The sequence below is a fragment of the Gekko japonicus genome, unplaced genomic scaffold (assembly GCF_001447785.1).
Source record: "Gekko japonicus isolate JY-2015 unplaced genomic scaffold, Gekko_japonicus_V1.1 scaffold139, whole genome shotgun sequence".
Taxonomy (NCBI): domain Eukaryota; kingdom Metazoa; phylum Chordata; class Lepidosauria; order Squamata; family Gekkonidae; genus Gekko; species Gekko japonicus.
The window spans coordinates 1,178,694-1,194,236 of NW_015164186.1; the positions used below are offsets into that span (position 1 = coordinate 1,178,694).

The 15,543-nt window shown below is 44.7% G+C and overlaps 1 protein-coding gene across 1 annotated transcript in view; it reads right to left on the bottom strand.

Annotated features, from left to right (window-relative positions):
- IKBKB (inhibitor of kappa light polypeptide gene enhancer in B-cells, kinase beta) overlaps nucleotides 1-15,543 on the bottom strand; it is a 30,592-nt gene that overhangs the window by 799 nt on the left and 14,250 nt on the right. The window contains exons 10-19 of the mRNA XM_015408157.1: nucleotides 14,299-14,493; nucleotides 13,676-13,790; nucleotides 12,290-12,413; nucleotides 11,604-11,755; nucleotides 9,284-9,345; nucleotides 7,312-7,421; nucleotides 4,850-4,899; nucleotides 4,306-4,405; nucleotides 3,950-4,097; nucleotides 3,294-3,421 (exon numbers count right to left, since the gene is read on the bottom strand). Coding sequence (XP_015263643.1) covers nucleotides 3,294-3,421; nucleotides 3,950-4,097; nucleotides 4,306-4,405; nucleotides 4,850-4,899; nucleotides 7,312-7,421; nucleotides 9,284-9,345; nucleotides 11,604-11,755; nucleotides 12,290-12,413; nucleotides 13,676-13,790; nucleotides 14,299-14,493 — 1,184 coding nt within the window. The remainder of the gene's footprint in view (nucleotides 1-3,293; nucleotides 3,422-3,949; nucleotides 4,098-4,305; nucleotides 4,406-4,849; nucleotides 4,900-7,311; nucleotides 7,422-9,283; nucleotides 9,346-11,603; nucleotides 11,756-12,289; nucleotides 12,414-13,675; nucleotides 13,791-14,298; nucleotides 14,494-15,543) is intronic.

Genomic DNA, 15,543 nt, shown 5'->3' on the forward strand with positions numbered 1-15,543 from the left:
GTTTCAAAACTGCCCGTGTTGAAGGCTGTTCTCCAGGGAGAATGTCTGACAACCCCATAGGTTTTTTGGTTTGTTTCTATTAGACAAATTCAGCAGGTTTCATAAAAACAGATGCTTGAAGGGGAACCTCTGGACCTGTTGCAGAAAGCAAATACATTAACTGATCTGAGAAAAAGCTACAGTCCAATGTCTGGGTGGATATTAGAAGTATAAACACATTGTAAGAACAAAAATAATCTCTATTCTTTTGCTAAATTTTCTAAGTTACGCATTCATTCACCTTGAAGGAGAGGTGCAGGATTTCTCTGTTTCTGATAAACTCACTAGCATCAATGGCCAGTCCTAATGAGCCCCAAACACACACTATATACTAAATCAAACCATAGTAAGAACATGTACCACTGTGTTTTCTTATAAAACCATTAACAGCAGATTTCTGTTGCTATTCAGAAGCCTCTCTGCCCAAGATATTTGCTAGTACCTTTGTGTCTACATGTGAGAATGCCATGGCCAGAAGTTGCTTCCTAGTAATAGGATATTAGTGTTACAACTGCACCAGCTGACTTCTGTTCCTCACCAAGATAAGTGATGTATCTTGTATAGCTCTTTCCCACGTCTAACCTCTGCTTTGTTGCATTTCTTTGTATAAATAAAGGACAACTGGAGCTACATAAGGGATCAGGTTACCTTTGACCCAACCTCCATTTTTTTTGTAGGGATGATAGAGAATTGGTATATGCCTGAAGCAGTGACTAATCTAGAGAATGTATTTTGCCTAAATGTAAGAGTTATTTTTAAGAAACAGACTACACACACAAAAGAGAATGTGATAAGAAGTTACACAAGGCTGCTCTGAAAGGAAAAGATGCTGATGTGGACACAGGAAGGGTGGCGCAACATTTTATGAAACCAAGAAAGGCACGATTGTTTCAAGTGAGTAACTGTTGGTCTGCAGTAGAAGAGCTAGACTCAAGTCCAGTGGCACAAGATTTTTGGAGTATGAGCTTCTGAGAGTCAAAGTTCCCTTTGTCAGATACAAAACTGTATCTGACAAAGAGAGCTTTGACTCTTGACAGCTTGTACTCTGGAAACCTTGTTGGTCTTCCAAGGTGCTACTGGGCTTGAGTCTTACTCTGAAGGGACTCAGTCATAACTTTAGAAGAGCAACAGCAGAATTTGAACACGGAGGAGGGAGAAACAGCCCTCGCTCACAATTAAAAATCTGTAACTGTTATGTTAGAACTTTATAATATGTTCCTCTGTTAACATTTTCCAGTGGTTTAGGAAAAGCTTTGTGTGTTGTGTGATTTTTCAGAGAAGCCCATGGAGTTGTAGGTCTCAGTTCAGTCCAGGAGTTTGCACTGTCTTGAGCTTTTATTATCAATTGCAATTCAGCAGTCTCTCTTTCTAATCTCCCTTTGAAATTCCTTTGTAAGAGCACTGCTACTCTTAGGTCAGCAACTGAATGTTGTGGCTTCTAACGTCGGACTTATGTCCATTTATTCTTTGCATCCTCCTGGACTGAATCCTCCTGGATGGAATTGAGACCTAAGTTTCCCATCTCATTACCAACACTGGTATCTCCATGCCTACTACCCCTCTGCATATCACACCTAATCCAATCGAACCTGCTATTGTCATTCACCTACTATTTCCATTTAACATCTGAAATCACCTTTATAAAGTTTACTAGGAGGAAGGTTCGTTGTGGAGGGGAGACAACGAGCGCAGGAAGGAAGGAAGGGAGTAGAGAGAGAGAAAGGAAGACACAGGGAGGGAGGCAAAGAATGGAAAGAGATAGGGAGGACGGAAGGAAGGAAGGAAGAGAAAGGGGGAAAGGGGGGAGGGCAAGAAGGCAGGGAGATGGGGAAGAAAGGAGGGGGAGGGAGAGAACGCAAAGAGACAGGGAGGAAGGAAGGAAAGGGGGAGGGAGAGATAGAAGGGAAAGGAAAAAAAAGAGGCTGGGAAAGAAGAGCAAAAGGCGGTGGAAAGAGACAGAGGTACGGAGGGCGAGGGAAGGGGGGCTGGCCAGGCCTTACCGGGGTGGTGCGTGGTCCAGAGTGGGCACATTGCTTCCCGGCCGCGGCCACTGTGGCAGAACGGGGGAAGGTGCTTCCGGGACCTGAGCAGCACCCCCCCGCCTGCCGTGGCGGGCAAGCGGGGAAGGGGGGGTGGGGGTTGGGAGAAGAAGGCGTGGCAGCGGTCAGCGTGCCGCAGGTGGAGAGGCCGCACGGCGCCTCGCCCTCTGGGAGGCACCTGTGTGGCCTCAGAAGTGAGGACGGGGGCCGAGCGAGGACAGGCTGGCGTTGGTCAGCGCACCGCCAGCGTAGAGGCCACACGTCACCTGGCCCTCCGGGAGGCGCCCGTGTGGCGTTAGAAGCTAGGGCGGGCCACTGGCGGCCAGTGCACCACCAACAAAGACGGCCAATGGCAACCGGTCCCCCTGGAGGCCTCCAAGTGGCCCGATGACTGGCCGGGGCCGGTGGAGGGAACGCTCCCCCCCCCCCCGGGGAAAAACCCCCCCCCCCCCCCCGTGGAAGGGCCCGCAGCCTCCCTGGTCAAGGCTGCGGCGGGCAAACGGCGCAAGAGTGAAGGGCCGTCTTTGCAAGGCAGACTGCCTCGCCCATCTCCCCACCGTCTGCTCGCTGCCCGTCCCAGGCTCGCCAAGGCGGGGAGGCTGCCCCCCCCCCAGCCAATGGCACGCCAGGAGCCTTGAGCAGCACCTGGCGGGCCAATGGCTGAGGGAGCACATTTTCTCTCGCCACCCCAAAATGCTTTTATAATATAGGAGAGATATCTCTGGTACCTCATGTTACATTTTATAGTACACATGGCCTGGCTGAACAAAGTGACATTTATGTCAGATCCAGCCCTCGTAACAAATGAGTTTGGCACCTCTGCTCTATCTTTTCTTCTAGTAACAGGAAGGCACTAGATAAAAATATGTCCTTCCCCTCTCCTTGTCTTCCACACTGATTAAGTGTATTATGAAGACAGAGTTAAAAGTTTTCAGTTTAGCTAACCTAAAGGCATAGGGGCAGATGTTTAAATTTTCCTGTGGCACCTCTAGCATTAACAAACTTCAAAGTGCCATGAGACTCCAAACAGAGTTAGTTTGTAGTCTTTCTGGTTATCATACAGTAATTTTTCAAACAGCCAAGTGGAGTATTGTGAGACTGCATCTGAAGTCATTCAAGCAACCCCACAACAAACTTTCAGGGAAGAGTTACTTACAGGAACATCATTGCAGAGAACCTAAGTCCAGAAATCTGAACAATCACTTTGAACATTACCTTTTAAGCACGGGTTCTTGTAAATTGCCATTGGGGGCTGAGCTCTGCAAGGACAGCTGACCCGGATTACTAAGTCGTGATATATTCATGCTGTCTGGGCTGCCACTGACAGGACCACGCACCTTACTCTGCAGGGAAAGAAGAGACAAATTAAGTTTTCTGTGTGGAGAAATAAACTGCTAAAATTCAGTGAGAAGTGTTGCTATCACCATCCTTCTAGGAACTGGAGAGGAAGAAGGGTGCGTTAGTGCAAAATTAGACAGGATTTTTAAAGTCTGATTAAGGCTGTGGTTCTGGGGAGCCCTGGTTTCCTCAATGGGAAAATCAGGAATAGTAGCCAAAAACTTCCCCCAAATGTCCGTTGCAGTGTTTAGCCCTACAACAGTGATGAGAGCAGTCTATGGCACATTCCTAATTAAAGCACGGTTCAACCAGGGTCTCAGATACACAAGTATGACCGAGAATGTAATCAGTTTCTATAACACACGGGGATTCCATGGCAGATGTGCAGATATACCTTAGCTGAGGAGGAGGGGAGCATGTTTGAGCCAAGGCAGAAAAGTTTTGCAAGTTGCTTAAGGGAAAGGAAAGCAGATCCAGATGTGCAACCTAATCTCTCAGTGGGAGAAAAAAATGTATTTTTCCACTGCACTCACACAGGCAATTTTCAGCAAGTTCCACAGTTCTTTCTGCCGTTTCTCCTGGAGACCGATAACCTTTTTCTCATCTTCATTCATCAAATGCATCACCTCGTCCACTTTAGGAAACAATTTCAGTGCCTTTTGTTTGCACACAACTGTGTTGCTGAAAAAGGAAAGTCTAGTCACCCGTCAGCAGCTGACTCCTGAGGCCAGGAGCAGGTAAGAGAGAGAATACACTGCTCGCTAGTATGGCACGATGCCATCGCTAGCCTGCAACACTCTGTGCGTTGTGTGGCATTCTGCCTGTTCCCGCTCTATTCCAAGTAGTCAGCATAACCTTCTCCCTTACAACATGTGGTTTGGGATCCTACCTGAGCTGCACATAAAGAAGGCGGACTTTCTTTTCAAACATCTGGATGGCCTGCAACAGCAGCCGTACTACGTCCTGGCAGTCTCCACTAGTCCTCTGATCTAGAGAAAGAAGTGTGAAATACCAAACAAAGCAAAATTTAATTTTTTTTTTTTAAAAATCCAGGCTTAACATTCTTTAGCTACATCCTTACTGTGTGAACAAAAAAAAGGGTCAAGGGTGTGAAGGAAAAACTAATCCACATCAGTGGTCTCCAGAAGATGTGCAGTTCTCTCTTCTATACTTTGTAGGGAAAAAGTCTGACGAAGGAACTAGGAAAAGGGAAGGGTGGACGATGTGAGCGTGGGGAGAAGTAACTAGGTTTGTAAATCAGTATCTGTGCCACACTGTAAAGTTACACTGGACTCAGTAGGGCAAGCTGGGGAACAGAGGCATGAGAAAGAGCTCCTGGCTTCCAGGCTTACAGCCCTTCCCTCTTCTCCCACTCGGGCTCCTTTGGAAGAAAACATGCTGCAGCAGTATTGCAAAGCTACAAAGCCTTTTACCTCTCGGCTTTTCCCTCAGTCTCCGGTATAGGTCCTTGGCTTGCTCCTCTCTGAAAAAGCAGCAAGAAAATACAACACCACCCTGAAGAATCTGGATCTGAAATAGTCTTACATAGTTCAAGAAGCTGAATTATTCTGGAGACAAATGAGTAGATTTCTGAGTAGCTGAGTGTGATCGGCTTCTTTATCTATTTTGTCAAGTGGGCCAGAGGATAACCTATCATACTTCCTTCTCTTGACCTAAAACGGTCTTACTTTCACTGCCTGCTTTCAACAGGAAATAGTGCATGGCCTCTCTCAGCCTCACTCCTCCACTTGTAAAATGGAAACACTGGTGATCCACCTCACAGGGTAAAAGATAACAACAAAATTAAAAGACTGTGAACAGCTTTTAATTTGCTATTATGCATCTTAGTCTTGCCCCTTGTGGATTGCCACCCTCCCCTCATTTGCTTTCTCTGGCCATCTCTTTCTGCTGACAATGGTTCTGCCACAAACAGAGCCTCTACCGCCTTTGCTCAATCACCTTTCTTCTTGACAATGACATCCAGTCTTAGGATGCCTTGGATCAGGGAGAGATGTGTGCAAAACCCCAAATTCTGGCCCTTGCAGCATTTGAATCTCAGTGCAACAAACATGAATGTGTTGGTTATTTACTGATCTAAAATGTAACTCCCCCATATCTCAACAATTCAAGATGGCTAACAGTAGTTATGCACAAACAAGACCAACCACACACCCAAATAAGTTTGATTTAGAATACAACTTTCTATAGCAATACAAGGTTTTGTAGTTCTGATCGGGTGAAAATTAAGCCCAGTTTATACAGCTGGCATGTAGGAAAGCTGAACAGTGCCACATCAGGTTGAAAGGGGGGGAGGGGACATGTAGTAGGTTTTGACTGTTCTTCTCTAGCTAATAAAGTCCTTGCATGCATAGAAGTAGAATTCAATCAACCAGCCTCCTCACTTGCAATAAGAAATGATCCCAGGAAAAACTTTACCACTTGACTATGGTAAATGTATAAATGGACTCTTACTGCTTGTCACGTATAAGAATTAGATTACTAAGTGGTCCTTTTTAACCTTGGTAGCCTATGACAGCAACCTGGGGAAAGGTATGCACAAACCCTTTGAATCAACTGGTTTAAAGCATTTTTCTTTAAAGTAAAGTTTTTTAAATCTGAGGGAGGATCTACTCCACTTGGGCTTATCCAGGCAGATACACATTACAGCCAATGGGATCACCTACTGGAAAAGAAAATGAATAACAAATGATATGATTAAAAATACAGAAACTAAACACATTAGAAGACAAATTAAAAGATCTGTAAGGAAATTAGATGTTACAAGTACATCTATTAGGGCGCGCAGGGTATGTCCGACACTCCATTTGGGAATTGCCCTCCTGATGCGACTGCTGAAATATTTTTATCATTGACAGTCCCAAAACTAAGAGCTTTTACTTTGGCAAGACTGAACGTTCGTCCTTCGGCAGTTTTAGAGGGCAGATACAATAAAGGAGAAGAAGAAGAGAAGAAGAGATTGGATTTATATCCCACCCTTCACTACCCAAAGGTGTCTCAGAGCGGCTTACAAACTCCTTTCCCTTCCCCTCCCCACAACAGACACCCTGTGAGGTGGGTGGGGCTGAGAGAACTCTGACACAAACTGCTCTTTTTCAAGGACAGCTGTGCCAGAGCTTGTGACTGACCCAAGGTCACATCAGCAGGTGCAAGCGGAGGAGTGGGGAATCAAACCCGGTTCTCCCAGATTAGAGTCCACACACTTAACCACTGCACCAAACTGGCTCTCTCTGCAGAGCCATAAAGTATCACACTCTAATAGAACACGCAGATTGCTCATCTCATACAATCGAAACCATTGAACATATGATTATGGAGTGCCCTATATTCGATGAGTTGAGGGCTAATTTGGTTACCCCTTTACTTAAAGATCTGGAACTGCTAAATGTGTAAGCCCAGGTGTCATGGCTACTATCAGAGACCAATGATTGTGTCACCCTCTCGGTGGCAAAATTCATAGGCTCAATAATCAAATATAAAAAAAATAATACTGAGTAAGGTCCTTTAAAATAGTTTCTTTGGTTCTAATTTCTGCTTAAGGTGATAGCCATATGAGCAGTGATAAAATAGATAGATAGATAGATAGATAGAAAGAATCAACTGGATTTACATAATGAAATATTTAAGCCCCATTTGAACAAGCCTTAGACATACCTACGTGTGTAAAACTTCTTTTAGAATGGTGTTGGGAAACCCAAAAGAGACCCCCCCCGTTCACTGCATTATACACACTGGGACGTAAACCCTTGCCCAGACAGATGACTTAAACCCTTGCCCAGGCTGGCAAAGGACCATTTTCAGACCCACCAAGGTAATGAATGCTAGGGAAAATAATCTCTTCAGGAGAAAGGATTACAACCACAGCAGCATCCCTTACAGATCATCCAAGGAGCTCCCTTGCTTGCGGCCCTGTGGGATCCTCTGCAGGTCTACAATCTCTGTCTGCAGAGCCATAGTCTTCTTCACCAGCTCCTCAACTTCCTCCTCCTGAGAGACAGAGAGAGAATGACAGACATGGGAGCAACAGCAGCTTGGAAACCGTTCTGTCAATTGTCAAGACACTTTCTCCCAGCAGCTTCAGTTTAGCGTTGATTCATCTTGGAAGTCTTTGCAGAGCTGAAGTTCAATCTTGTCTGCCTAATCTATCTTCTGCATCTTTTTCTCTACCTCCTCTCTCCCCCACACACTCTGTAGCTTGAGGTTGTGCTTGACTCTGTTCTTCCTTTTTATCTGTCTTTTTTATCTGTTCATTAATGTCTTACTGATTTCCACCCCTTAATATTATTAATGCACTAATTGTTGCTGTTGATATAGTTAAAATATTAGTTCATTCCCTTATTCCTTCTAAACTTGATGCCTGTAACAATTTACATTGATTTTCCCCCATCTAAAACTGCCATTTTTAATTCCACTATCTACCTCCACTTTTCTATACATAGTTTTTGTCTTTCTGTGATTCTCTCTTCAATGGCTTTCCCCCCCTTTTGTAGTCACCTTTTTTGTTGACAAATTAGTCCTCATTATATTTCTTTTATTTCTTTAAAGTACTTGCAGGGTCTCTCTAAATCAAAAATGTCATTTTCACTCTGGAATGCGTGCCAATAGGCCTCAGGCAGGCCACTCTGCACAGTTTTTTAAAGCCACATCTGAAAGCTTTCTGTTTTAGTTGAGCCTTTACCACTTGATTCTCCTCCCCCCTTTTTTGTCTTAATTCCCACTTTTTCTTTATTTTATTATACCATGGATGTCTTGTGTTTTAAGTTTTACACAGTGCCTAGATTTTGGTTACAAAGAGCTGGACTTGACTGTGTGACTGAACAAAAACAACAGACAGACAGCAAATACTGTTACATTTAATTTCTTAACATTTTACACTTTCTATTTATATTTCGCCCTCCCTGCATGGGCAGGCTCAGGGCGGCTTACAACAAGTTAAAATATAACAGAATAAATACAATAAAACATAGATGCATCAACCGAGCAATAATCTAAAATTCAGACAAGCAATCAAATTTGTACATAAAGTGCTGTTGCATATAGATGGCGGTAGCCTCTCCAAGGCTATGTTAGATGGTAGACAGTGCACTGTGGTCATACCCGTGTCATTTGCAGTTCTTGTTGTTCTCAACATGAGGGCCTTAACTGTGCAGTTGTTAGCAGTTCAGGTGTTGTCCATGTGTTGGTGCTAGTGGCGACTCCTAATCAAAGGCCTGGTGGAAGAGCTCCGTTTTACAGGCCCTGTGGAACTGTGAAAGGTCCCGCAGGGCCCTGATGTCTTCCAGGAGCTCATTCCACCAGTATAGAGCCGCCACTGAAAAGGCCCTATCCCTGGTTGAGGCCAATCTGGCGTCTTTCAGACCAGGGAGAGTCAGGCCCTGACCTCAGTGCTCTCTGGGGAACATATAGGGAAAGGCGGTCCCTCAGGTAGGCAGGCCCCCGACCATATAGGGCTTTAAAGGTCAAAACCAGCACCTTGAAATGAATCCGGTATGCTATTGGCAGCCAGTGCCGTGCTTTTAGCACAGGCCGGATGTGATGTCATATGGAGAGACCCATCAACAGGCTGAGTGCCACATTTTGCACTAGCTGCAGCTTCCAGATTTGGGACAAGGGCAGCCCCATGTAGAGAGCATTATTCTAACTGAAGGGAAATAAGAAGAAATATATTCATCAGTCCCTAGACCACTAGTCTGCACCTTTCCCCTGAGGTCCAGCACTGCAGACCAAGCTCTCTGCTGGCCGAAAATCATCCCCCCTCCTCTTTCCAATTTATGGGTTCTGGCTTGGTAACTGAGACTGCAAAGGAGATACTCAGTGAAGCAATTAACGTTAAAAAGATGGAGACATACTTGCCCACAGAGCTCTACATCCTGCTCCATTTCCTTCCAGGCAAGTAGCAATTTCTCAGAGGCTGTGAAGGGAACATAGCCACGTTTTTCAAACTTTGAACCAAACAGGTCTCCCCCAGACCCCTCCCAGTCTCCGCTTCGCCATCTGTTCTGTCAGTGCACCAGTCCCCACTGACACACAGGCTGCACAACCTCACTTTGGATCATTTCTGTTTTTAGTGCCTAAGTCACCATCTGTTTTTAAATTTTTGATTTGTTGCTATGTTAATTTGTTTTTAACAAATAATTTATGATGTTGTTTTTAACCTCTTGTTACCCACCCGGAGTCTTGCTGTGCAAGGGAGGGAGGGCTAAAACAAATAAGTAAGTAAATAAAATCAGGAAAATATCCACCTGTTGTCTTAAGGGTAACAAAGAACAACAGAGATTACTAATTGGCTGGTGAAGCCAAAGTCTGGTAAAACAAGAGAAGGATTTAAGGCAATTTTGGCTTAGTGCATGTTTTACAGTTTGCAAAGATGACTGAAGGGACAGTGAGGCCTCCGTTACTAGTTGCACTGGGAACTTTTTGTCAGAGTGCTAGTGTGCCCAAGGACATAACAAGGGAAAGGCCAGCTGAAGTCGGAAAAGTCCTAAACATTTAAATATAAAATAAATGGATTTTGAAAGAATGGCAGGTAGCAAAGTCATCAAATCTAACTGAATTGGTACAGCTTAAAGGTGATTATGCTAAGAAGGCTGACTTTTCTACAGATCGGAAGTCCTTTTTTGATTATTGGCAGAGTAAGCTGCAACTAACTGCTGATTTTTATAACTGCACAAAGTTACAGATTGTCTTGTTTGGTTTTCATGTAAATAGTGAGTTTATATGAATGACAAAAACAGTAGCTAGCAGTCCTTTTAGTGGCACCATCTTACATAGAACCAAAGTATGTAAGGTTGGTCTGTATTTCTATGACTGTATGTAGTGTTTTGCTGTATTCTATATAATGAATTGTTTGTATGTCTTTTCTGAAAGAAAAAACTGACAGGAAAGTAATCTGTGGAGGGATTTCGGCATGGGTGAATATTCAGACCTGCGATCCCTTACTTGCATTCCAGCAAAAGCTACAGCACATCATTTTGCTGACCAAGCAGTTTGGTAAATAATACGAGGAAATGATCAACAGCCTCTCTGTGCAATTGCTTGTACCTGAGGCTCAGTGCTGGCTAAAGATTGGGATATATATTTTTAGGAAAAACTTTCTCATTGCAATTTAAGTAAGTGCAAACCATGAGGCGTTCATGGGAGTTTGATTATGGTTTGTTAATTACATAGATAAACCAGATTCACATACAGCAAAGCCAACTAAATATTGTTTGGTGATGACTGATCACTGATAATCTGGCTTCCATGAGGTCTTTATCTAGTTAAAGAATCTGATCTCCAATTTTGTTAATATAAAGATCTCCGTGTTTTTCTTTTGTGCTTTGCCTTACAAGACACCCGTATGCTTCATTTGGGGCTGGAGAGACATTTGATTAACTGTCGCCTTTGACAGATGCAAAGGAATGCCCTATTTTTCTTCTCTTTTGTCCCAGCAACTTGGTACAACTTAACAATTTTGTACCAAGCACCATCTATACCAGAGGTGTCAAACTCATTTGTTACAACGGCTGGATCTGACATAAATGTCACTTTGTCGGGCCAGGCCATGTGTGCCATAAAACATAATGCCAGTTACCAGAGATATAAACTGTATAAAGGACAGCAGCTGGTAAGCTCCAAGTTGGTGTATCCTCATGGCAAGACCCCATGGGCTGGGAGGGGGTGTGTGCAAAGGAAAACCCGTATGGGCAGACTGGAGAGCCAGTGGTGCAGCACTGAGCAGATGTTCCCACGCTGCTTGACTGCTGCAGATGAGGTTGTTTCACCGTACTGAAGCCACAATTGGGAGTGGCTCCACCCACCCACCCCCAAGCAGTCTCCTGTTCCCTCCCTTGCACTAGTTGCTCGTGGGCCGCATAAGAGCCCTGGACAGGCCGGTTCTGGCCCCCGGGCCTTATGTTTGACACCCCTAATCTATGCTAATCTCATTTTGTTTACAATACCTCCTAAACACAGGTGGCAGCTGCACTCTTCATAAAAGGGTCCCACAGCAGTCCCTTCACTTTTAAGAATGCTCTGTTACTACCTGGGTCTCAGCCTTTCCACCCCACAGCCGTGGAACTATCTCCGTGGAACTCTAGACACCCTGGTGAGGCAGTAAAACTGATTTTAAGAGAGCTTATGGGGCAAGATGTGGGCCCCACTTTCATGTCTGCTCCAAGAGTGACTCACTGATTCCAAACTCAGTTTGCTCATTGTATTTCTCCAAGTCAATCTGGATGCTGGTTTTGAAGAAGTCCAGCTTTGCCTTCAGCTGCTGGGACAGGGAAGCCATGGAGTTCTTCATCTTGGAAAGCGTGCTGTTATGCCGCAGCAAGTTCCTCCTGCAAGGCCAGGGAGGGTGGGAGGGAGAAAGAGAGATTCTTTACAGAGACTCAGTATGCTAAGCCATGTGTTGTGCATCTATGTTCTCCATACAGTGTCAGCACAATAAGACAGCCCCCGACTTCTTAGTCTTGCAGTCCTTTTAGTGGCCCAGGCACCAGGGGACATATTCTTAGCACGTGTGTGCCATAGAGTTATGATCATCCTGCATAAGCACAGAACTTGGTCCCATCCCGGGTACAGAATTCTGCATCCTGAGTATTCCTGCATTCTGAAATTTCAGAGGCCAAAAGGCAACTCAGCAGGGCTTCCAGACAAGAAAATGTACTGGCTAGGTCCCAGCCTCTTCCCTCTGATAAGCAACAGAATCAGTTACGCAATTAAAAAACCTTATGTTTCTACTGCCAGAGAATTCAAGGGGGGGGGGGGGGACAAGACTTCACATTTGTCTGTCTCAAATACAGCTTAGCAGGCAGTCCAGTTCTATCTACTCAAGTATACCCCTCCCTTCCCCAAGGAACTCTATCACATACATGGCTGCTCGCTGACCATGCTGAAGTTGGTTAAAGTCGCGATTCAGCTTCTGGATCGAATGCCAGACTTGACCCCACACCTTGCGGAGTTGGAAGAAAGAGAGGGTTTTCTTTGGATCCTGAACTGCAGAAGAAAAAGGGGAAAGATTTTCATGAAAAACAGCAGAGGAACTGGACCAGAACTGGAAGCAGGGAGGGGGGAGGGGAAGAAAATGCTCCAGAGATTGTGAAGCTGAACACTGACAGTCAAATATTGGGTTCCAGTAAACAACAACTAGGTTTTCTTGTTTTTTTTTGTGGGGGGGATTTCCAAGGCTTCGATTTATCCCTAACTGGGTCATTTGATTGGCTGGAAGTTATGTAGAAAACTTTCCATGGTCAAATCAAATCCTAAATCCTGGAACCTCCCTGTTGGCAACCACACTAACAAACCAGGACTATCTGTACTCCTTATCCTCCTTCATCCCCAGTGCTGACTTTTTTTTTTGCCTTTTTTGTTTTTTAGTGCAAGTCTCCAGTCCTGCAGAAGTATTCTGAAAAGTATATGGGCAACGTGTTGTGATATCTCAGAAGCTAGAGGCTGGCTAAGGGGGGTTCCACAGAGGGACTGGCCTGTGTGGTTTCCCTCTTGCTGTTGTGGCTGCTGATACAGCTCAGTGGCAAGGGGGGGGGTTCCACATGCCATGTTTCCCTGAAGGTTCCCTGCCCCAGTCCCCTGGTAGCAGCCAACCCCGCTCCACTGGGTCACTAGGGCTTTTTCAATTAAAAAAAACACAGCTACTGAATATCATTATATCAACATTTAACAATTTGTGAATCAGATTCTCTGAATTTCCAGCTGTCATTTAAAAAAAAATTTAAATCTCTAAACACTTTCATTAAAGAGATATGCCTTTCCCTTGCATCTCTGCAACAAACGGGTACAGAGACCTACTTTACAAAAAAAGGAAAGGAAAGCTGGGAATTCAGAGAACCTGATACACAAATTGTTAAATGTTACATTGCTATAATGATATTCAATAGCTGCTTTAAAACAAAAACAAAAAGTCTCCCAAGTGGCAGGGGGAAGAGATGGCTACCTCAGGGACAGGGAAAATGGCCGCCGTGTGGGTGGGAAAACCTGAACTTCCCTATACATGGCAGCCATCCAGGCTTTACTGCAATCTTTTCCAAAACTTTGCAGCAAACTAGGTTTGAGAAAGGTCACATAAAAGATAGACACCCCAGGAGGTGCACAAATGAGGTTGTGAGGAAGCAGGGAAAAACCACTTCCCAACAGCATTGAATCTGGGGCTGATAACCCAGTGACTAGAGCTGGGGCTTCATGCCATGCATTTTTCATTGCTGTTCCTCATGACAATCAGAAACAGTAGTTTATGTTCTTACGGATGTAGTTGATGCTTTCGGGATGAGGCCGCAGAGAGATCTGAGGTTCATAGGTGTCTTTTCTGTTGTCAAATAGGAAGAAGAGGTCTGCATCAGTAGCTGCAATGTCATTTAGCTGCAAGATATGAAAACAGCATTAATTCCACTGCAGTGGTATAGCTCAGTGATGGACACATTACTTAGTCTCATCTATAATCCTGCCCTACTCAAATGACTCAGACTGGCCAACAACAATAGCCCATGGACAGGTCTTATTATTCATTCTAAATAATTCTCTCTTGCACCATGTCCTTAAGAGGGAACACACAGGAAACAGAGGCAACATTTTTAATATAATGGGACAAGTGTATCACTTCTATTTTGTAGACTCAGTCCTTTCCACTGTTTCCCATATTTTCTTTCGGCAAGCGCTATAGTAGGTTCTTGAACCATCGCTCAGCCGAGCCACCTCCTACCAGAGAGAGATCCTGCCCAATCCCCTCAATTCCTTGAACTCTCTCCTTTTGCAACTAACAATCTGTCAAGGACTCTGTGGTTAGGAGAAAGTTCTTTCCAGCCAAGTGTTTGCCATCAGCAACAGAAGGCACCTTGGTGCCATTGGGAGGAAGTGTTCTTGAACCTACCTTGCTGTCAGCAAGATACTGAATGTCTGGTTTCTCAGGGAACAATGCTAAACCCCCTTCTTGCAGCAACTCCTGGTCCTGCTCTGGGATGCCAGTATCAGCCTGGATCCTGGCTTTCACATTCTGCAAGGTCTCGTCCTCTGCCAGACTGTATACGTGAATTACGCCTGTTACCATATTCAGGATATGAACTAGCTGCAAAGGGAAAGGCACAAGCAGCAGGAGGGAAAACAAACCATCAGCTGCATTATTTGGTACATAGAATGTCTCACACACTCCTAAAAGAAAGCAATAAGGGGAGCTCACCCATTTGCAAAACCACCCTCTTGCTCTTTCTATCAGAATGACTACAGGGAGGAAAGGGGGGTTCCACAGAATCCTGCTTTCAAGGCAAAGGAACAAGCTCCCAGAACCTTTTACAGTGCTTCAGGGCCTGCAATATGGAGCTCTTCCACCAGGCTTTTGGAGGGTTCTACAGGAGGAGAAAGAGTGCCCACAGAATCCTGCTTTCAAGGCAAAGAAACAAACTCCCAAAAGAGATCAGGGCCCTGCAGGACCTTTTACAATTCTTCAGGGCCTGCAAGATGGAGCTTTTCCACCAGGCTTTTGGTTAAGGAGCTGCCCCCATTAACAACATTATTTCTAAAGATCGTTAAGGATACTTGAGAAAGACAGAGCCCATGCCCTGATTCCATTGTTACAGCCTGTGCCTGCTGCATACATATGATAAAGATCGAGAAACTGATCATCCAGCCACACCCACCTTTTGCTTCTTATTCTGTTTACCTTGTTTGTTGTCAAAACCCAGGGCTTTTTTGTAGCAGGAACTCCTTTGAATGTTAGGCCACACACCCCTAATGTAGCCAATCCTAATGATTTTCTGCTGTTGGGTGTGGCCTATGCTAATGAGTTCCTGCTGGGCGTGGCCAACTTGGGAGCCAGCTGGAACTCCGTTCCTGTGCGTTCCTGCCCAAAAATAGCCCTGCAGCTAACACTTTATGATATTGGATTGTTTTATATGGTTTTATATGGTTTTACCTATATTATAATTGTTCATATGTTTTATCCTTTGTAAGCTGCCCTGAGCCTGCTTTGGCGGGAAGGGCAAGGTATAAATTTAATATATAAATAAACTCTGTGACCGACACACAAGCATTTTAGTATGAAGATGAAGACAATTTCTCTCACATCTGTTCTGAAGTGGTACAGTCTAGAGAGAGAGGCCCAGAAAAAAAATTGGAAAAT